The following is a 23,696-nucleotide window of genomic DNA, read 5'->3' as shown; positions in this document are numbered from 1 at the left end:
TAGTACAGAGAGGTCCTACACCTGGAAACGTCAAGAGAAAATGATGCCCAGCTGATGACTGAAGGTTCTCATATGGCAGGTCTGAGGAAGGCTCTTATTGTGTGCTTTCTATCATTCCGCCAATGATGGGTAAAGGCTTTGAGAATGAAGGCCCCAAACCTGTGAAGCAACTGTGCCCACGGGGTAGATGATGTTGAGAGGCCAATATGGTAGCCCTGAAGACTCAGCAGCCTGGCTAGAATGGCAATTAGGGGCCGCTAGAAATTTTGAGCAGAGGAATTATGGCTTTCAAACTCAGCCTCAGTGAAGCGTGGGGTTCAGTAGACCTAGGAAGGATGGGAGAAAGATGTGTTTAGGCACACGCTAGGTCTAATTGCCTGGTGCTAGGTGCCCGGGCTCCTGGATCCGAGATACTCAGCTGTGGTTGGCAGGAGACACTGAGCCCTCACCTGCCCTTGCAGCTTCCTGCCCCACCTCCTTGACCAGAAGGCATGAAGGAGCAGAGCAGTTTCTCACATTCTATTCCCGTTCTGAGTCAGCAGCCCCTCTCCCACTTCTCTTCTTCATGAATTCCGATGGTGGTGGGACAAAGTGTTCAGGACAAGTGGGTCTTTCCTCCATCCACCCCTCTGGCAGGCTCGGGGCTTGTGTGGGCTGAGATGGTGGTGCGGGGGGAATCAAAGGGAGTGGGCAGTGGAAGGCAGCTGTTGTCAATACAGGCCTATTAGCTGCCTGGCCCCAGAGTCCCTGAACCTTGGCTGTCTCATTCCATTAGAGGCGGCTCTGCTGAAACAGGCACTTTAGAGCTGAAATTCAGCAGGAGGTCTGACCTGCCACTGCACGAAGGCTGGCTGTGCCATCCGAGTGGGCAGGAGCCCCAGCTCATCTATTCCGTGCAGATTCACCCAGTGGTTGATGCTTCCTGAATACCTCTGGAGCTGTTTCAGAACATTAGCTTCATCTCTGCATCGTCTTTAGCCTCAATTATTCCACCCAGGCCAGTGTCCGTATTCCAGGGTACAGACCCCACCACTAATGACAGAATGGGTTTGGTCTACCACCTGGAAGCTGGTAGGTCTGGCCCTGCTCCTCCTCACTATAGATCGTTAATATTTTTTTTTCCCGGAGCTGGGGACCGAACCCAGGGCCTTGCGCTTCCTAGGCAAGCGCTCTACCACTGAGCTAAATCCCCAACCCCCTCTCACTATAGATCTTAACCAGGTCCTTCCTACCACTTATCAGAGATTGTTTCCTCATCTCTGGACTAGACGGGTGGTTCTCAAATCGTGTGTGTGTGTGTGTGTGTGTGTGTGTGTGTGTGTGTGTGTGTGTGTGTGTGTGTGCGTGTGTGTGTGTGTGTGTACTCACATGCACACATGTGTGTTCCCTAGATATGAAAAAGTTGAGGCTTCTTATATTCTGAACAGGCTTCAACCAAACCTGATTTGTTTCTTGAGACAGCATCTCACTCTATAGCCCAGGCTAGCTCTGAAATAATCTTCCTGCCAATGCCTCCCAGGCAGTGGCATTGCAGGTGAGCACTATTCTGCCCAGCCAGCCAAGTCTTTCTCGAATGGACATGGACATTGGCCTCCCAAATACCATTTTGCTTTGAAGATTTTATAGTTTGATTTCTAGTTACCATCAGATTGAATAATCTTTATGTCTATTCCAACTATAGTGTTTTCAGTTTTATGAAAATATTTGCAAACATTTCAGTTTTATGAAAAAAAATGCAAACATTCGAGAGGGTAAGGACTCAGTTGTCAATAAATTACTAAGCAAAACAAAACAAAACAAAGATAAAAAAAAATCAGTAAGGATCCTAGTCAGGCAGTGTGGGTCAGCAGGGGAGAGAAAGGTTGGGGACTCCAAACATTTGTGGGAAATTTTCAGAGTCTTTACGACAGAATTATATTAACAAATATACAACATTTTGTGCACACACACACATATACACACACGCATATTTCTGAATAACATACATTGAAATATGTAGCCTAGATAGCTACACAAAGTATACACACACACACGCGCGCGCGCACACACACACACACATATGTTATCTAGAAATTGCTCTTTCTACTACAATGCTCCCAAGGGGGACTGAATCATATAATTATATATCATATAATTATATATGCCATATGTATTATGTGTAGGACTCATTATATATGACACATAGATATGATTCAGTCATAAATTTAAGTCCTGTGTGCATGTATATGTATGTATGGTGCATACATATAATATATATTTATTTATATTATATATAATCTCTAGTACCTAGACATGGTTTGTAACTACTGGTTGAGACAAACTTCTCTGGAACTCTTCAGCAACACGCTATACCTGATCAGTTTGGTGTACAATACATATCATGTAGGAATAATAGTAATAACAGTATCTTCTGGCTGCCACAGGGCATTAAAGACCTCCAGAAACATTTTTCAAATCCGCATCTCCTTAGACATTCATTAAAATCCTTTTAGGAAAATCAGGGCAAGCATTTGTGCCCCCACAGTAGAGAAAATGAAACTCAAACAGAAATGTGCTGAAGTGGTTTGTGAAAGGTCACACGGTCCCTTCCACTCTGTGCCAGCTCACTTCTCCTTGGTCCTCAAGATCAAAAACCCAGAGTGCACTCATAGGATTTCAAAGAGAAAAATAACAGAGGAGAGTGAGAGACCCTGTCTGCTGTCCCACACCGAGTACTTCCTCCCCGCAACGCTCCCGAGCCGTACTCACAGGTCACGAAAAGCGTATGCTTCGCTGGTGAGCTTCCACAGACCCAGTGGAAGGCAGGATGTAGGAACAGTTCCCACCCCAGGTCTCTGTCTAAGTCTCCGTGACTAACACCAAAGCCCTGAGACGCGTATCATCTGGTTAATTGGGCAAAGTTCTGGTTGCGTGTGGTTCCGGAGCCCAAATCCAGAGTGCAGCTCGCAGTCTGAGGCTGCTTCACCAGCATTTGGCAAGCTTAATATAGCTTCCAGAGCCAAACTTGGCCCAGCCTTTGCACACAGCCCAGTTGGCCAGCACCGAAGTTTTCAGCTGACCTTTCAACCCCGATCCCTCTGTACAGACATACGGTCCAGGAATAGCGGCCCTGACACACACGGCTGTGGAGATGAATTTATTGGCCAGGTTTGGCTTAGTCAGGAGACACTGTTGTGATTGCTAAAGGCAGCCTCCGGGAGACAGTGGCTGCCTGCTTCCTACCCCCAGGTTCTGTCACTCTCCCAACTTATCCTGGTTTATATATCTTCATAGATACGATGATTGCTGTTTTAAATTGTTTTGTTTATCCTTTAGGTTTTTAATCTGTTTTCAATACTCAGCCACATTTATGCTATTTTTACACCCCCAAACCAGGGTGGTGTTGACTAGAACTCAGTCACTATAGGCTCTACAAACAGTTTTTTATTTATGTATGTATGCATTTATTCATGAACTTAAGAAGTGTGCATGAGTGCATGCCTCTGTATGTGTGTGTGTGTGCGTGTGTATGTGTGTTTTCCTCTATGTGGAGATCAACAGTCACCCGTAGACTATTTACTATTCAGTAGCTATTCACCTCATTTTGTTGAGACAGGTTCTCTCACTGGAGCCTGGAGTTCACTGGTGTGGCTAAACTGGTTAGCAACTGAGACCCAGGATCCACCTCTGAAGTGTTGGGATTGCGAGCACAAGCACCACGCCCAACTTTATCTGTGAATTCTAAGGACTGAATCCAGACCCTCAGTCTTGTGCAGCAAGCACTTCACTGACGGTGCTGTCTTCTGGCCGGTGTTCTTGTTACTTTTAAACAGGTTTTCGTTCTGTAGTCCAGGCTGGCCTTGAATTCATTATATTGCTTCCCAAGCTGGTCTTGAACTTGTAGAGATCTTTCTGCTTCAGACTCCCGGGCATTAGGATTATAGACATGAGCCACTACAACTCATGTATTTAAATGAATGCCAATGCCCTTTGCAAAACCCGACTTGCACCACCATGCTGAGATGTATCTAACTGTCAGACTTTGTTTGACTCTCCTTCCTTGAATGTGCTGCTAGAAAAGAAAGTGAACAAACGAGCTACACTCAGTCTGAAAGGCAGGAAATGGCACATGCATTCCTACTGCCACCTCTGAGGTCCTAGCACCCATGATCAGACAGTACACGGGTCCCTTCTCTGCTTCTCCTGGGTTCTGTTCTTGCATATGTAGTTCACACAACATGTGACTTCTCTTCATAATGCAGCCACTACCCACTACCCTGACTTCCTGTCAGGGAAACAGGTCCTAAGAAATTATCTCACACAATTTTGAAGGCTAACCAGTCCCAGGATCTGCAAACAAACTCTAGGAAAGATCATGCTATAGTCTGAAGACCAGCAAGCTGAAGGCCCAGGAAGAGCCAATATGTCAGCTCACCACCAAAGGCGGGGAAATGTTACATATATGCAGCCCCAGGACTAGAGAGACCACTCCACAGACACAGCGGCTGCTGTACCAGCATGAGTTCGGATCTCCAACAGTCATGTAACAGCCAGAGGTGCTGGAGTTCATCTGAACGCCACCCCCACCCACGCTAGGAATGAAGATGGACTGGTCCTATGGGTCACTGGCTAGCCAGCCTAGCTGAGAGACTGTACTCAAAGCTCAGACCCAGTCTCAAAAAGCAAGGTTGAGAAATGACTGAGGAAGAAACGCCAAGCTGACTTGTGGCCTCCACACTTGCCCACCCACAGGAATGTTCACAAAACACACACACACACACACACACACACACACACACACACACACACACACACACCCCTCCTAGGTTGTAGGAAGGAAGAATATGGAAGAAGAGTTTTTTCTTACTTGGTTGAATGACCAGCCTTTTTTTCCTAATCTGACCTTCAGGTGATCAATAGTAACTGTCCATATGAGAGTACAAATGCTGGCTTATTCATTCTACCTATGAGTAACCTATAAATGTTAGCCTCATCAAAAACTATCATAGAAATATTCATAATAATGTATATATAATCTGAGCATCATAAGGAGTACCAATGCTATCTCCCCCCTGCACGAATGCAGAAGGAAGGAGCAGGGGGTCCTGGCTATTTCCATGAAGAAAGGAAGGTATAGCATATAAACTTTTTGTTCCTAAATCTTCACTTCTAATGCTCCATAACCTTTGTGCTGTAATTCCCACTGGAATGGGGACAGCCCATTTCTCCACTCTCCAATAGACCACCTCTATGGTTTCCTTTGGTCATGATGTCTATGGGGGAATCGTCTTGGTTATGTTAATTGAGGTGAGAAGACCTGCCCACTGTGGGTGGCCTTGTCCTTTGGGGAGGGGTTCCCGGACTGTACAATCCTGGTGAAAGCGAGCTGAGTACTAGAACAACACTGGGCAGTGCTGCTCTCTGCTTCTTGACTATGGCTACAATGTATCTCAACTTCCCCACAGTGATGGACGGACTGTGATACAGAACTGTGAGCAAGAACAAAGCCTTTCCCCCATAAGTTGCTTTTGTCCGGAGATTTTTATCACAGCAACAGGAAAAGAAACTAAGACAGCAGTCATCTGAAAGGCCATGGAGAACCATTTTCTGATTAGCTGCTGCTCCTTTAGCCTAAGACACAGGGACTAACTAGCATGCTAGGCCCATTTGAAGCATGGGTATCTTTAAGCAGAAGGCAAATACTTGTTTTTGCAAGCTTTGATAGCAGAAATTGTTCTTCTTTAAATAATTTTTATTTCCTGGGCATGCGTGTTTTCCCTATGTGTATGCATGCGTGCAGCGTCTGAGGATGCCATAAGATACCCGGGATATGGATATTGGACACCCTGGAGCAAGGCTTATAGGCAATTTTGAGCTACTATATGGGTACTGGAAACCCAACCCAGGTCCCTCTGTGAGAGCAGACCCTAACCACTGAGCGTCCCCGCCTAGAGATTACATTTCATATAACATTACTGTAGCAGCGGTCAACCAGTCTGAAAGAGGAAACTGCCAATCTCAGAGGAAAGGCAAGGCCAGTGTGCCACAGAGAACAGTGGCCCGGATCTGCCGTATGATACACCTTTTCTCCACTGCAGCAGGAGATGCTCAGAATTCAGGTCAAGTTTTCACCTTGACTCCTCTTTGTCTCAGACACGCATGGATGTATGGATACCTAGTTCTAGATTTGTCTATGTGCTGGGCCTGCCTCTTTCCCCTCACTTGAAAATGCCTAGCCCTGATTATTTCTGTATTCCCTTTAACAAAAGCATATGGTATCTCATTGTTTGTATGTGTACATAGGCGTTCACGTGTGCACATAGATATTGAGACCAGAGGTTGACATAGGTGGCCGCAAAGCCCTCAGAGGTCCTCCTGTCTCCACATGTTGCTCTGCCCCACGGCCTCTTGGTGGAGGCCGGGGATCCGAACATAGTTCCTTATGCTTGTATGGCAAGCATTTTGCTGGTAGAGCCATTTCTCCAAACCCCTAGATCATTGGCTCTCAACCTCCCTATTGTCGTGACCCTTTAATACAGTTCCGCATGTTGTGGTGAGCCTTGACCATAAAATTATTTCCATTGGTACTTCACAACTGCCATTTTGCTACTATTATGAATCATAATGTAAATGTCTGTATTTTCTGACAGTCTTAGGAGGCCCCTATGGGGTTGCAACCCCACAGGTTGAGAATCACTCATGGAATTAGAAGAATGAAAGGGATCTACAAACACCCCTCAAAGAGGTGTTGAAATCAAAGCCATGAAGCCGACCAGGAACATGCCCTTGTGGTCCCAGTCTCTGGGACCACAAGTTCTCATATGGTCACAGGATTTCTTGAACTGAAGGCACAGACAGGTTCTGAAGGCAGGCATGCTACAGAGCCAACGCAATCGCTTCAGCAAGCCCACAGTGAGCGCTTGCCAACAGCTCCAGCTCGAGCTGTCAGTCTGGTCTGTGCTCTACTCCTGGAGCAGCCTCAGGCCTCCAAGATGGCTGAACCAGCCTCGGAGAAACATAACCTACCTGAGAGCTGGGTGGAACCACCAAGTTGATTCCCGGAGGAGCTGCCAGGGCTCCTGAGGGTGGACCCATGGCAGAAGTGATGACTCTATACGGAGAGCCGAGAGCATTGAGGGGGGTTCCCACAGCACTCAGCGTCCGTGGGGCACTCACTGGGGTATCTGTGTAGCTGGGATGACTGTCCATCGGCTTCCCTGTGGGCAAGGCTACCGATGGGCTCATGGATGTGGAGCCAGTGTGACCAGGGGAGCCTGTGAAAGGAAAAGCACACTGTGAGACGTTAAGGAGGCAACCCTAGACTCCTGTGGACACAGAGGCCCAGCCCATCACTGCTTGTTTCCTGGGTCTTCGCCTCCTTTTGGCCACTTCTACAAATGCTAGTCGCTCAGAGGAGCAAAATGCAGGGATAGGAGACGGCCTGGCCTAGAAGAAGGAACTGCATTAATGTCTTCATTCTCTGAGGTTCTCTCTGGATCCACTGGAGCCAGACCAAGATGCACAGCAAGTACAAACCATGGCATGCTGCACGAGTCCCAGGCCTCTGTTCCTGTGTCCGGGGCCAGTCAGTCGGGAAGGGCAGTGCCCATGTGAAGAGCAGAGAGAAAGGTGCCAGAGCGTCATCAAGATCCCCTTCCTCGATCCACTCACCTGCTTGCCAATCGGCACCACTGAAATGGCTTTGTGTGCACCAGGCCCTGGGAAGCACAGGAAGCCTGGTGCCCACGAGCTTGCAGATAGCACTCCACCTGCAGGGACAGGGTGCCACACCCCTAGCACCCATGGAAGAGGTTCTAGGAGCATGGGAGCAGTGACCACGCGATCACCATAACCTTCTCTTCTCCGCTCAGCTGAACCATGTTCCCTGTAACTGGCACAAGATGAAAGAGATGGGTGGGTGCTTTCCTGTCATCTTGAGAGCCCACCATGGAGCATTCTCTCCAACGGAGATATAAGACCTCGTCTCTGCAAGGCCGGAGTCGAGAAAACACAGCAAGAGCAGCCTGCCCTGTGCAGCTGACCAGAAAGGTCAGCTGCAAAGAACTGTGCAAAATCGCTGCCCTCGGCTCTGTCGTGCACCTTGTATACAGGGACAGAAAATGAGAACATGGAGTGGTCAGTCAGGGAGCATGGCCTGCAGGAGAAGCTGCCCAGTTCCATACCCCTCCTGTGAGGTACACTCTATGTGAGGTGCGTTGGGTCCTGAGCAATAAAGTGCTAGGATTAGGAGACAGAGAACAACCTTCCCCCTTAAAGTTCTGGAGTTGGCCAAGAGGTATCAGAAAGCAGCTGTGGGACTGGTTGTAAACATAAATACCCTCTAGGAAAATGCCCACGCGGAGTTTCCCATGGCCCTTCTGCTTCCTTAGTTAAGGTCTACCAGAGCGAAGGAGTTACTCTAGGGCTGGCAAGATGGCGCACTTGGAAAAGGCACCAACTGCTAGGTCTAGAGACTGGAGTTCAAACCCTGGGACTCACACAGTGGAAGGAAAAAAACTGGCTCCCACCAATTGTCCTCTGATCCCTGTACATGTACTGTGACATGTGTGTTTATGTTTTTAAAAGCACACACACACACACACACACACACACACACACGAGAAAGAAAGAAAGAATGAATGCATGCATGCAAAAAGTTAAAGAGGGAACAATTGTTTTATTCAGAGAAAAATCTCAATCCACACCTGGGCCCAACATCCCACTTTTGTCTAAAATCGTCATCCTGAAGAGAACGATGCCTTTATGGACTGCACCCCATGAACTCGGAGCCAAAATAAATCCTTCTTCCCTTACATTGTTGCTTCTTCCCAGGTACTTTGTCATAGAAATGATCCAAGGAACAATACACCACACAGAGAGTGCATTGTATTTGGAAGGAAGGAAGGAAGGAAGGGATAAAGGAAGGGAGGAAAGGTCAGGGGAGAGGAGGGGAAGGAGGGAGAGGGGAAGGGAGGAGAGGGGAGGACATATTGTTACTGTGGGTAGTAAAAATGAAGGCAATTTGACTGTGAACTGCAGAGGCAGGAGGATTGTTGGGATTGAATGAAATCATGCATTCATGCCCAGTTTTTAACTGTCTCTGAGGGGACAGGGCCAGCAAGAAGTCTCACCAGGTTAGGGCACCTGCTGCCAAGCCTGAGGATGTAATTACTTTGTCCAGGCCTCACATAGTAGGAGAGAACTAACTGCTGTAGGTCATCCTCTGATCTCCCACATGTGCCATGCCACATGTATGCAGCAGATGAACACACACACACATATGCACACACACACACATACACACTTACACACACACACACACACACACACACACACACACACACACACACACACACACTTGCTCTCACCCAGAAGGGGTAGACAAATAATAACCAGACTTTCAAGAACAATCACGTAAGAGACAAATGCTTCTTACACAAATGGTTTTGGAAGTCTGACCCTCACAGTGACCAAGCAGTCTTAACAGTGGTGGCTTTGCTTTTAGCATAACTCTGTTATGGGTTGACTGCCCATGCCCCTTCAAACCACATCTTGGAACTCAAACTCAAGGTCTGAGGACCTGATGAGAGCCTCAGGTCAACACCCTCATGGATGGATCAATGGCCTTCTTAAAGAAGCTTCAGAATGCCACGAGGCCTTCCTAATCTCTTCTGCATGTGAGGACACAGCATCTGTCCCTAGACCTTCCATCACAGGAGGGTCAGAATTCACAGAGCGCCACAGTGAGAGTAGAAGGCAAGCCCTCCCCAAGACACCGAACCTGTTCAGGGCTTTGGTCTTGGACTTTGAAGCCTTGAGAATTATAAGCAAAAAAAGAAAGAAAGAAAGAAAGAAAGAAAGAAAGAGAGAGAGAGAGAGAGAGAGAGAGAGAGAGAGAGAGAGAGAGGGAGGGAGGGAGGGAGGGAGGGAGGGAGGGAGGGAGGAAGGAAGGAAGGAAGGAAGGAAGGAAGGAAGGAAGGAAGGAAGAAAGAAGTCATTGTTTATGAACTGGCTGTCTGAGGTACCTTGTTACAGCGGTAGGGATGAGCTGAAACAATCGCTCGCCTGGGCTACCTTGGTATGAGGATCCTGCCTCTGCACCTTGTCTACCTTGCTAGCTCCCTAATCCTGTATCTTGATCTTCTATCACCTGTACTACAACTGCCCAGAAACCTAGAAAATGCCCTTAGACTACTCCACAGAGTTCATTTTCTTTCTCCAACCAGCAGCTTCTTTATAAAATGACTTAAAGTGATGGAACTTCCTCAGGAGGTCGCCTTCTGTCCTAACAATGGACCAAGGAAAAGTGTTTTCTTTACCCGGGCCTCATTTCTCTCAGCAAGGAGCTAGTGTTTGGTAACCTCTGTGGTTCTTCCTGCTAGCTCTGTTTTATGAGTGATGCCCGGAGCATAGGTTTCAAGTGTTGGAGAGAAAGGACAGGCAAAGGTAGTCTGGAATGGTCTGAGCTTAACCACTGGCTTTGGGGGGCCCTGCTATCCTACTTGACTTCCTTAGGCCTTCAGGCTGTCTAGCAAGTATAGTTTAAGAAGCTGACTGTTGTCAGGAGCCAAGCCGTGACAGGAATATATAGAATACAGAAAGAACACTATCCTTCTGTAGGTTGATGTCATTATGCAGGTGAAGGCAGGTATAGGATATAATGAGGCCTGCCATTGGACTAGAAGGAAGGATGGGCAGGAGAAAAGTTTTAGAGATTTATAGGTTGTTATGACTATTCTTAGATTGGCAATTACATCTTATCAATTGGATCAGAAGTTACTGTATGGTGTGTTCGTTCATGTGGTAACTTAATTGAGTTCGAGAGTGTGTGGTGGTTGGACACACTGGATCCACCATGGAATTGGGATGTGTATGTCTGACATGATAACAGCCTACCTTGGGAACTAGGTGGGTAGAGAGACTGTTGCTGGGCTCAGAGAGTAGCCATTGGCAGTGTGATATGAGATAGAGTTTAGGGGGTGAGACGCTTTGTTGACTGAGATGAAAATATCCAACAGATGCCATGTGGCCCTACGGTGCCAGCACTAACGCAGGATAAAAGAAACCTCTTTTGAAATTATACTGCAACACCTTCCAAAAGTCTCCGTATGTTGTGGTCATGGGTACAATGCTATAGAGGAGACAGACACAGCTCTGACATGGAAAACTGTCCAAGGTTGACCTCCAGGCTCCACTCTTTCAGCCGTGTAGACGCTTGCTTTCTTAAACAACTTCATCAGAGTTAACAGACACTGAAAGTCCAACATCAGGATACTGGTATGGTGTTGAGCCCATTCTCCTCCGTGTGTCCTCTGTGTGTGCCTGCTCCTGGGTCTCTTCCTCTTCTTAGAACCTAAGTCCTTTGGACTTCTCTGAGGAACTGTGTAGACTGATACAACCGTGCCTGCCTCAGAGAACCAAAGAGAGTGTCTGAAATCAGAGCCCAGAGGTGACTTAGTACTCTATAGGGGCTGTGAGGAAGGGGCTCCATGTAAACTGAGGGAGCCATGGCAAGAAGATTAATTGTGTAGAGATCGAGGGCTGGGAGGGCGGCTTAGTGACAGTCTATGCCTGCAGTGCACGAAGCCTTGACTTCAGTATCTAACACTGAAAATGCATTAGTCCATATCAGTAAAAACTCTGGTAAGGATTTTAATTAGGAAGCACTGATACAGGAACACTGGCTTTGTCTGTTTGTTTGTTTGTTGACAGAGTTTCTCTGTGTAGCCCTCACTGTCCTGGAACTCACTCTGTAGACCAGGCTGCTGTGGACTCAGAGAGATCCGCTTGTCCCTGCCTCCCAAGTGCTGGGATTAAAGGCATGTGCCACCACCACTGGCTGGCCACACTGGGGTTTTTAATATTGAACTTTCTGAATGACGAGCTCATAAATAGCCTGGAGTGCTCCTCTGTCACCCCAGCGCCCCTTCCTTAGATCCCCTCATATCCTCTCATAATTCAGCCTGACACACAGGCCAATTTTGCTGACTTCTCTTCAGGATTCCTGGTGACCAGTGGTCAGTCATCTCTTTGCTTGTCCTGCCAGCACAGGCCACATGCATCTTGAACTGGCTGTGAATGTTATCCAACACATCTGTAGCCCCCAACATCATGCCACAACGTCAGAAGGTTGGGCACCCCTGCTATAAACTACCATCATGATTTATGTGCTCAAAATATAATTATTGAACATTGAAACCTCTGTGTTTCATATATATTATATATAACTAATATATATTATATACCATATATAACCTATATTGTTATATATAAGTATAGAATATATATGAGTGTAGAATTAATAAAGGAAAATTATTTGAATAAGAAATCAGTGTTCCAGGCAGTTATCAAACGCAAAATCTGTGAGATCTCTGAGAAGCAAATGAAATATGTACATGTATAAGGAGAGAGAGAGAGAGAGAGAGAGAGAGAGAGAGAGAGAGAGAGAGAGAGAGAGAGGAAAGACATAGAAAACAGAGAGAAAGGAAGAAGAGAAAGACAGATACTTATTGAGAAAGAGAAGAGAGAGAGGACTGGGACTTACAGAATTCTTACCAAGGTAAGGGGTTGCTTAGCAACCGATCGTCAGCCAATGAAAGTAAAATGTCAAGCCTGTAGTCTTTCTGACTGGCCAGACAAGGGAGCAAACGGTTTGGCGTGGCGCGTCCACCCCTTTGCTGCTGTGCCAGGGTGGAGAGTTTGTTTTCCCATTGGCAACCCTCTTCAGGGGGACCAGGAGCTTTGTCATGAGCCATTGATAACGGCTAATGCCCACCCGTGGGGAAGGGGGCAGCGTCTCAGAACTGGATTCTCCACAATAAGTTGGGGTGAGGGGGAGAATCCTGGGGCTCTGCCCCACTCTGGTTTCTCCCACGGTGGGGACAAGCCCACACCCAAGCCCTCCCCTCCTTTCATCCAGGAGAAAGATGTTGTGCCTAAGCTGAGGATCAGAGTATGCAGTGCCTGGCCTGTTCTTTGTTTAAGAAAAACTTACACATCCTTTCCGTACTTGGCTCTGAACACACAAGCAGGCTGCTGAGCGAGAGTTCGACAGGGGACAGCTGTAGGAAGGGCTTTAATTGACACTTTCGTGTTGTCTCCTCTCCTGGATGACAATTATAGCTAATATCATTGAGGAACTGCCATGAGCCAGACACAGCTCTCAACACTTTCCAAACATTAACTCACCTCGTGCCTACAGCACTTGGATCCTCGCACTTAGCATTTTTTTATTTTGTTTTTTTTTTTTAAAAAAAACTTGCTTATATTCATTGTATGGATCAATGATACTCTCGTGCACACACGTGTATCATATACTTTGAGGCTGGTGCTCCAATTGTCTCTGTGTGGATGTAAAACCTTCAAGACAGTGTGAATCAAACAAGTTACATAAGGGAAGAAGGCCTTTGAGACCAAGGGGAGCAACAGGGTCTGAGTTTAATTCGGTGCCTCTGGTTGTACAGCAGTAGCCGCTAGCAGATTCCTACGAGATCTAGCAATTCCTCTCTTCCTGATTCAGCTCTTGGCCCCTGTCAGGATCCTGACCCTGACTCTAACAGGACTCTCCTAGTCCTGACTCCAGCCCTTCATAGTTCAAACCTCAGCTGTGATTCCCCTCTGCAGGGCCCCTGCCCAGCATAACCTTCTCCAGAAGAGCCATCCCGAGTTAGGATTTGCACAGATACTGCTTATACATTTGAATCATTGTTGACCTTCTCCAAAGCACTTTCCCATCAATATCTGGACTGGAGGGGTGGGGGGATTATACTCACTTGACTAAGGTAGATATATATATACAGGTATGGAAAATAAGGTATTAGAAATGAGACTCCCTGGTGATGAGGAGCCCAAACGGAAGAAGGTCCAGCTAGAAGCCCCTCCTTGGCAAAAGCATTTCCTGGCTTTTTTGAGAGGCAAGAAACAGGAATTTGTCCAGAGTGGAAAACACGAAGAAATGAGCCTGCCCGCTTCTGGGAAGTTCTGCCCTGGGGCTATAGCTGTGGCTGTAGCCACTGAGAGGGGAAGGAAGGGTGAGGCCAAAAAGGTGCTTTACTGATGGCCCAATACAGCTGCTAGCTGAGCAGTTAGGACCAGTAGCAGAGGCAGCCTTGCCCAGCCACTCAGACAGTTCTGCCTAAACTCCATCAGTTCAGGAAGACGCTGTGTGGTAGCTTCTTCCAGTGCTGGGAGGTGGGGGAGGGGGAGGGGGAGAGGGAAATGAAGGCTCCCCCCACCATCTTTTCTTTTTCCTTCATTTCCCCTCCCCTCCCCCATTCCTCCCAGCTCCCTCCACTCCCGCCCTAAAATCTGTAATGATGGAGTGGTGAAAAGCAGGGAAAGATTGATAATCAGCCTCATTATTACCAGCATTATATATAATTATAGCAAAACCTCACTCATTTGGATCAATTGAGAGGAAAATCAGTTTAAATTCGTGACAAGTTGGCAGATTACTTTTAAATTACAATTTTATTACTTCCAAGTAACACACGTGAATAGTTTGTGTTTCAAGTACCGTAAGCTAATGGTTACTAAGTGGGGATTTTATAAAACCTGCTTTAAAAGACTCTTTTGTAATTAACACCCCGTTAATATGCTAATGACACTCCTACTATGCTTTTTAAATTGCTTGAAAACAGATGTATCCTAAATAGACTCACCGCTTCCCTCGCCGGTTTATTTGCTGAGCAAACCTTCTTTATTATGTTTTTGTTTTTTTGTAAATCAGCAAATACAAACTAGTTTATACCATAACCAGTTCTTTTATATTTATTATTTGTGAATGTGTACAGATTCTGGCGTGTGAATGTAGTCACACGGGAATGAGCGTGTCAAGGCACATGTGTGTGGAGGTCAGAGGACAAAACCGGTGTCAGTTTTCACCTTATTGGAGACAAGTTCTCTTTGGAGGCAGTAGTAGTGGCAGTGGTGGTATTTAGGTTAGTTTTGGCCAGGCTGGCTAGCCCAAAAGCTTCCTTTCTGGCTCCGCCTCCCCTTCCTCCTGGCTCCGCCTCGCCTTCCGACTGGCTCCACCTCCCCTTCCTCCTGGCTCCGCCTCCCTTTCCTCCTGGCTCCGCCTCGCCTTTCGACTGGCTCCGCCTCCCCTTCCTCCTGGCTCCGCCTCCCTCTTTTGGCTCCTCCTTTCATCTCCATGAAGACACTCTCTGTGTTCAGCATCTCCTGGGAATTCTTTTTTTTTTTTTTTTCATAGCAGCCTTATTTTTTTTTATTATTATTATTAACTTGAGTATTTCTTATATACATTTCGAGTGTTATTCCCTTTCCCAGTTTCCGGGCAAACATCCCCCTCCCCCCTCCCCTTTCTTATCGGTGTTCCTCTCCCCACCCTCCCCCCATTGTCCCCCTCCCCCCAACAGTCTAGTTCACTGGGGGTTCAGTCTTAGCAGGACCAAGGGCTTCCCCTTCCACTGGTGCTCTTACTAGGATATTCATTGCTACCTATGAGGTCAGAGTCCTGGGAATTCTAAATCACTCACACTCATTCAGAAAGTGCCATCTCCCCAGTGTGCTATGACATTGATCAACTTTCTCAATTGAATATGTCATAAATCAATAAGGCCATATTGCTTTTGATTAGGAACCAGACTTCTAAGACTTCAAAGTGCCACCTTGATTTATAAAAGAGGGAATGAGCTCAGAGACAGCTCTGCTCAAGGCCACACAGTGTAAACCTCCAGGCCTTCTGATTTCTCAAACCAAGCATATTGTACTCACTCAACAATGTCTATGGTCATGACGTTCTTCATGATCCATGCTGTCATTTCCATAGCAACTGCTGACTTTTTCAAAACCTTTTTCCAGTGCTATGTGCCAGGCTCCAAGACAAACCTTTTAGATAGAACCATTGAGGTCACTCTCTGCTTCATTCCAACTATATAGTCTGGTACAGAATGGTTTGTAAGGTAAGACTTAGCACCATTAGGCAGATTAGCAAACTGAGGTTCCTGATGACAACATAGCTCTTTGAAGAGGGCTTGCTGTGACTTACTGTAGTCAGGACTGTGAATAGCTTAAAACTGGGGTCTAGCCTCACAACGTGTCTGTCTTTTGAAAGTTTTGCCTGCGTATTAACTTTCCCACCCAGGGCCAATTTAAGTCAGGCTGGTCCAGATGGGTATGATGCTGTCCCCTAACACATGAAATATACCAGGGGATTTCACTAACAAAAAACTGCCTACCCCACAAGCAAGGCCCATACTCTGCTAGCATGTGTACCATGAGCCCTTCTAGCCACGTGCCAACAGGAGTCTGGGGCAGGCGCTTAGGGTGCCAGGAAATAACTTTTCACTGCTGATGTGTCTGAACATTAATTCGACCCACCATAGCTCTTTAACCCATGGCATCTCTCTGGGCTCCTTGTTCAAGGTCTCCCAGCCTCTGAATAAGGATAGACTTTTTCTGTAGTCCTCTTATGTTACTGGAAGCTGTGTTCCTATACAATATTACCCCTGGCTTCATCTGTTGTTGGGTTCTGAACACCCGAACTTTTCAGATCAAGACACTTAAACTCAGCCTGAGAGAAGATTCCAGAAATAATGGACTTTGGAGACTTAGCGTATGCTCCAGCAGGCCAAACCAGGGACAGGTCCTCTGCTCCCATGTCCTACACTCACCAGAGTTTCAGACATTACACTGAATGACTGGATGTGTGTGTGTGTGTGTGTGTGTGTGTGTGTGTGTGTGTGTGTGTGTATGTGTGTGTGTGTGTGTGTGTGTGTGTGTGTGTGTCTGGATGGACGGATGGGTGGGTGGATGAGTGGGTGAGTGGGTGGATAGATGGATGTGTGTATGTGTGTGTGTGTGTTGATGGATGGATGGATGGATGGATGGATGGATGGATGGATGGATGAATGGATGAATGGATGAATGGATGGGTAGGCAGGCACTTTCCCATCAGTCCAGGGTACTACTTCCTTGCTCCCTGTCCTCTGCTTTCTCCCCTCATTGCTGGGGCTGTGAAAACGCAGGTTCTCCAAACCCTGAGCCCTCCATGAGGTTCCTTCCCCTTCACACCCATGATTAGTAAAATGGCAAAGACAAAGAAGTTGAGTCTCAGAAATAAAATTCAAGCAAACAGCCTAAAATATTTAATGAGCACTCTTCTTGCTGGCCCTCTAACTTTTTGTAAATGCTCCTTTGATTTAAAGATCACAGGTTTTTCCATTTTTAGAGTGCAAATATTCATTCTGAAATCCTAACAGGAGCTTGAATTGACCTTTAGCCTGGAAGTCCTTACTGTGCTCATCCCTGCTCTCTTCTAGGCACAGCAGCTGACAACAGAAACAGGGGATCCAGGCTCTTTAATTCAAAGGTGAGAAAACAGGTCAGGACTTAGCAAGGTCCGTGCCCTGCTGACAAGCCAGGGCTTTGGAAGACCAGGGGTGGGAAGTCCCTAATCATAGCAGCCTCTTAACCTCCTGTCCTGGAATGATGTGCTAACCTGTAGTTGTCTGGAAGCAGGAGCCAAATCCAGGTCATGTCTACTTCAGCATGTCCCAGTGTAAAGCCTGATACTTTAAGGGCAGGCATCCGTATTGTAAGAAAAATGTACATACAGAATTCCAGCCAGATTTAATGGCAGCCTCCAAATGCTGAATGGAAAGGAGGAACAAACCTCTATTGCATATTTATAATTTTCCATGCTTGGAAAAAAAAAATCAAACCCTTACAACTGTAAGTCAATGCTTACCCACTTAAAGTGGCCACCAGGGGAGGGAAGAACTCTGTGGCTTAGCTGCCTGCCCCTGCTCCTCTTCCTCCCCACTCAGGTTGTTCCAAGGGGACTGCAGAAATGGATTTAAAGGTGACATACGTCCCCACATCCCGGCCAAGCCACATGTGCTTTCTTAAGAATCTCCAACAGTCATTGAATGATCAGGGGCAGATGACCTACGGGATGCTTTGTTGGACTGACAACTCTGCTCTGTGACAGAGAAAGCAGAAGAATAGGGTTTTACAACCAGAGTGCTGGAAATCACAACTCATGGGAAGGCAATCAGAAATGGAAATAAAACTTCTCTGGAGAGATTCCCTGAGGGACCAGCAGACTCGCTGGAACACGGGAGTCTCTATAGCTACTTCTCACTCCAAGGGTTGATGTAAGAACCTCACAGATGCAGTATGGCCTATAAAAATGGATACTGCTCACTGTCTGGCCAACCCCTGCCCCAGAATGGAAAAATCCAGCACGTGTTAAAATAAACTCGGATCCACCTAGGGAGGAAAAAGATTAACCTCTGTTTAGTTCCCTGCTTCTCTTCTAAGATATTTTATTCTTTTGCTACAAATGATTTAAAAGAAAAAAAAGGTGCTATGAACCATAATCAAGTTGTAAATAATACAGGGAAAATAGGTACGCAAGTTGTTCTTACAAATAGCTCCTCCCCATTTCAGGAGGCTCTGGAACTCCTTTCTACCTCCTACCCCACCCCCACCCTCCTTCTCACCCTGGGTGTGGCCACAGTGTAAGATTAAGTTTAGCAGCCCTGGCCTAAATCACCTGGAGTTGCATCCCACCAGGACTCTACTCCTTCCTTTCGAGATGACCTTGGACAGTTTGCCCAAGCTCTTAAGGGTCCTGCTTTCCTGTCTGCAAAGTGGGGGAGATGATAACTGTGTCCTATCTCCAAGGATCCCAGGGAGTACTACTAACCTGTGTACATAGTGCCCCAAAGAGTGCTTGGCACACAGTAGTTGCCTGTTAAATGCTGACTACGGGTCTCTCTCTTTGGGGAGGATGACTGAGCTAAGGTTGGGTCCCTCTCATGAAAGCCATCCAATCCCAGGAATTCTAAAAACTAAACGCCTTCCATTTTCTGAATCTGTGTTATCCCCCTCACCCCAGAGAGGAGAACAGTGGCTTCCTTCAGTAGCCCCAACATCAGACACTCAGGGCTAAAGCCCATCTCTCCTTGGGCTCCAATGCAAAAAGCACCAGCAAAGTGAAAGGTTTCTCTTTGCATGGTTTCTCCTCTTGGTTTCTATTGATCTGTCTACCTCTTTGTAACACGGTAAATGTTTCAGAAAATAGTCATCCTAAATGTGTTCCTTCCTACGGTCTCATAAACAGTTATTCCACCCTACACAAGCTCTAACCACTTACGCCCATGGTAGCTTTCAATTAACCGCCCACACATCTGCAGGAGGGGAGGGGGAATGTGTTCTGGAAAATACGCACGTGTGTATGCATCCGTACACAAATACTGCCGCTCCTCCGTAGCTGTTCTCAAGTTGAAAGGGGGCAGTGTCTACGTGTCAGGTGGGCAGGACTCTTATAAGTCAGGAGGTCCCCAAGAGGCCATCCTGTCACTGTTGCTCCTAAGCTATTCTACAGTCACTGATGATCCAGATTGTCTAGGCTAGAGTGAGGTGGACTGCTGTCCCTATCCATGTGAAGTAAGCGTGTTGGCTTTAAAAGCTGTGACAGGTAGCTACTCACAGCACAGATCTGCAGCCGGACTATCTAGCCTTAAGGGTCAGCGGTGCCATTTTCTGGCTTTACCCTCCCAAAGCCTTTGGCTACTCTTCTCTAAAGGAAGTTAGAAAAGCAAGCAGTGTCAGCCACCCTGCTTGGTGTTGAAGTGGCCTAGCAGAGCACCAATAGCTGATCCCTGTGTTGTAGGTGCTTGTCACCTCTGACCTTTAGCTTCTCTGGGATTACTGCACAATCAGATGGAGTCTCACAAAGTTTTGTCTCAAATCTTCCGAAGGGCAAACATCTTGGGAAAGCAAGTTTTTTGTTTTTGGGGGGTTGTTTGTTTGTTTGATTGTTTTCTGCACAGTTAGCAAACCCAAGACTTAGCCAAGAAGGAGAGAACGGTTCTTCTAGCATAGCGGGCAGAGTTCAAGTTCAAAGAGCGGGCACTTTGCAGGTCCCTGTGGGCACTGGCCCTCAGGTTCATTGTAGGCACATCATAAGCATGGCCCAGACAGGAACGTTACTTCCCAACAGTAACATTGCTGCCCTGGAGGTTCTTACAGGACCCCAGAACCTTCCGTGGCTCCACTTGCCAATGTGTGAAGGGGCAGGAGTTACCCACCAATGTAGTTATGAAGGCAGAGGCATTGTGGCTGCAGGTGGTAGCCCCAGGTTTCCCCGAGCCTGAGCCTGCAGTGGGATCCACCTCCTGCATTGCCTATTCCTTACTGAAGGGAAAACCCTTTGGCTTCAGGGTAGGCTTCCTCGTAACAGGCTTATGCAAACAAAATGGAAACCATGAACAGAACCAGGCAAAACAAACCATTCCTTTCCTGGGCATGACAACAAAAAGCACCGTTAGAGGCAAGCATTTAAACAACCCTTCCCCAGTTATGTCAGACCCGAAACCCTACACCACTCAAGACTGGAGCCTCCACAGTTATGAAAATCGAAGCCAGCAAAATGTGTGGAGTTTCGCAGATTTCATTGTACATTTTTTTCCCCAGATTCCCCAACTCATTATTCTACAGCAATATCTGGTATTTAAGTCAATTTGCATATTGGCTTCTGAGCAAAATGGGAGGAATGGAAATATTAATTTATATTTGGTACCAAATGTACAGATAACACTTTTTTTTTTCACGGACTAGCTATCTCATTTAATTCTCAAAACAAAACTCTAAGAATGAAATAGCAAATTCCGTTTTAGAGTGAGGTTCGGTAGCTTGCTTGAGATCACAAAGATAAATGATTTAAAAAAAAGAACTAAGGACCAAAGATATCAGTCATTCTCTCTGCCCCTGTGTGTGTGTGTGTGTGTGTGTGTGTGTGTGTGTGTGAGAGAGAGAGAGAGAGAGAGAGAGAGAGAGAGAGAGAGAGAGAGAGAAAACACTTGTTTCTTTTTGCTACATCAAGTGAAAGCAATTCTACTTTAAGTGTGAGTATGAGGCATTTCTGGAAATACTTTGCAACCCTACCCGTTATCACCTCGGATTAGTCCCTGCCTTCCTTTAGGCCTCAGCTTGGTGTCTATCTAAGTGAGACAGCATCCTTGACCCACCCTAAGCAATTCTAGACAAGTCCCTCTTTCTCCCTCTGTTTTGATGCCAACATTTCACAGACCTTGAGGGGCTCAAGAATCTAGCCGAATTGATAAACATGGCCAAGCTTGTGAACGAGAGGAAAAGCTGTCCTCAGCCCGGAGGAGGCCTGAGATGGCAGTGGAGAAGGGCCAGGATGATATCCGTGAGGCCGCATGTCAGGCCATACTGTTGGCCACCACTCTCAGCCATCAAATTAGTCCAAATAACTCGAGCTTTACCTTGTGCTAATTCCCACGTCCCCTTGCCCCTGGGACCAATCAGCAATCTTCTGATGCTTCTGCCACTGTGCACAGTACAGCATTACTGTGTGTACTTAACGAGATTACCCCGGTGCAAAGGGTGGTGTGTCATTCACAGTCAAGCTCCAGGTGGCCAGCCCCTGTTTGGCTCATAGAGTCACTGGATGCATTCTGAAGGAATGGGACACTTCCTCACCCAAAGCCTCCAAACAAGGGACAGCAGTGTGTGTCACAGTCCCTCACAGAGGACCCACTCCAGTAAGGTAGGCAAACTTTCCTCCCCCCATCCCCCCTTTGGATAGATTGGCTGCCTGTTCACAGAGGTCAAGAGAGCAGGGACTTCATTTCTTAAGACCTTGCAAATCTATCTGCTTTATCCTGCCTGCCAGAATCCATAGAGCACAGTCTCCGACTTTGGTCCCCAAGAACATGAACTCCACGCCACCACTAGATACATGAGAAGTCCGTTGGTTTGGCTGCTGGTTGCATTTACACATGACTGGGTGTCTGGACTACTCCTGTCCCTGAAGGGAGGGAGGGGTCCTTTAGGACAGATGTGCTCCGGCATGAAGGCAGCCAGTGAACTCAGCCTCCTGAAGCTTCTAGGGAAAGTGAGGGACTACCCTTCCTGGCTTGGCTACTTGGAGCCTCAGTTTGCAGGTTCTCAGAGCCTGGCCTTCCCTACCCCCAGCCCTAGATCTCGACCCCCAGAGCGGAAATGAAGACAGCAACCCTTGCTGTGGAATTGGGGGCAGCAGCAGGGGAGGAGAGAAGAGGTTATTAGCAAATCAAAAGGGAAGAAAGGAGGGAGGAAAGCAGGGTGGCAAATTAAAGGGCTATGTTTCCTTTTTGAAAATCCAACTGTAAAGAAATGAGCTCTTTAAGTAAAAACAACCTTGCCCTTGTTGTAAAGTATTTCCGGGACTTTTTGCCCATGCAAAACCTTTTACATCACCCCTCCCCCCGTGTCATTACAAATTAAATTAAATAATAGGTACATCTTAGCAATTTCCCTCACTCTCACTTTTCACACCCACACAGAGACATGTGGGGTTGTAGCAAAGCTTTGTTTGAAACCCTTTCCAACACGCTAGTTTAGACTCTCATAAATATCCCAGGACCTTCTTCTGATATGCAAACATGCCTCACCTTGGGACCAGTCTCTCTTCTGCATGGGCGAGCACCCACGAAACGCGCTGTGCACCCACTACACATGCATAAGAACATACATGCTGGCCTTCGGATTCCAAGCTACGTTATCCCGTTCCCTCCCTGCCTCTCCCCGACAGGTTCACACTCAACACGGTGAAGCCCAAGTGAGGTCCTTACCACCAAAGCCGGTGGGAAACTTCATGAAGTGGGAGTAATTTCCATACATGTTTGCTGTTCAGTTCATTCCTCTGCCGCGCTTCTGAGGAGTACAGCCTCTCTCGGCTCCCAGGCACAGCCGGGCTTCCGTCAACTTGGGCTAACAAGAGTGGCCATCGCTTGCTAGCAGCCGGGGGAGCGCAGGCTGGGCCAGCCCTCTGGGATTAGTCAGGAATCTGCCTCTAGATCCGAGAGTCCACATAGTGTTGAGAGACTGTGGCGGAGGCAGCAGCTGGTGCCTGTCAGTAATCACGCATAATGCTGCCGCCGCTTCTACTCTTCTTGCCTCTTGCCGCCGCCGTCGCTGCTGCTGTTGCTACTGCTGCCGCCGCCGCCGCCGCTGCCGCCGCCGCCACTGCGCCTGAGATCCTGTTGCTAGTTTGATTAACTCTGGGTTGGGCTGCTGTGAGCGACTCTTCCAGCTCCCCGCTAGTCCCCAGAGGTCCCTACCGGGTGGCACAATCTATTAGCTGGGAACCAATCGATGTGTGACTGCCCTAGTGGGTCAGGAGAAAGGGGAGGGGGGAGGTGGCAGGCGATAAAGACTCTTTAGGTGTCTTTTCCTTGACTCGCACCCACAAAAATCAATGGGGTTTTATTAAAATGAATTTTCTCACTCTGGCTCCTCTCTGTCCAGTGCACTGGTTATTTGATCTGTGAAAGGGGGCGGGGTTGGGGGCCAGGAGAGAACAGAGCCCTTTCATAAGCACAAAATTAGAAAAGCATGAGACTAGATGCCCAACGATGAAAAACTAAAATAGAGCCGCCTTTAGGTTTGGGCTGGGCCCCTCTGCTTGGGTGGCCAGCAACAGTGGTCTGTGCTCCAACAATAGAAGCTTGGCCCAACACGTTCACGAGGAGCCCTTACCTACAGGTAGGAAGGGGATGTTGTCTCCACAGAGTGGTACTCGCTCTGATGCTTCACCTCACCTTGAGCACCATCGTTGTGCCATCCGCTCAAAAGTGGTTCCAGCGTCCTCACTGACACTGAGACTCCCTTGGTTAAAGCCAACCAACCCACAGTGGGAAACGGAAGTCCCTTTGATATTTGGGTCTGTCCTTCAGATT

At 47.3% G+C, this 23,696-nt stretch overlaps 1 protein-coding gene across 3 annotated transcripts in view; it reads right to left on the bottom strand.

Annotated features, from left to right (window-relative positions):
- Nucleotides 1–23,025, bottom strand: part of Rxrg (retinoid X receptor gamma) — a 41,768-nt gene extending 18,743 nt beyond the window's left edge. Inside the window, exons 1-2 of one of the 3 annotated variants that reach the window (XM_039091122.2) lie at nt 22,590–23,025; nt 7,006–7,253 (exon numbers count right to left, since the gene is read on the bottom strand). In XM_039091122.2, the coding sequence (XP_038947050.1) occupies nt 7,006–7,253; nt 22,590–22,638 (297 nt within the window). In that variant the 5' untranslated portion in view covers nt 22,639–23,025. Of the gene's footprint in view, nt 1–2,748; nt 2,986–7,005; nt 7,254–22,589 lie in introns of those variants that run through there. The other 2 variants (NM_031765.1, XM_039091123.2) reach the window with 2 other exon arrangements.
- Nucleotides 23,026–23,696: the final 671 nt, after the last annotated feature.

Source organism: Rattus norvegicus, chromosome 13 (assembly GCF_036323735.1).
Source record: "Rattus norvegicus strain BN/NHsdMcwi chromosome 13, GRCr8, whole genome shotgun sequence".
In the NCBI taxonomy this organism is placed as follows: domain Eukaryota; kingdom Metazoa; phylum Chordata; class Mammalia; order Rodentia; family Muridae; genus Rattus; species Rattus norvegicus.
This window is presented reverse-complemented; position numbering and strand designations above follow the sequence as displayed.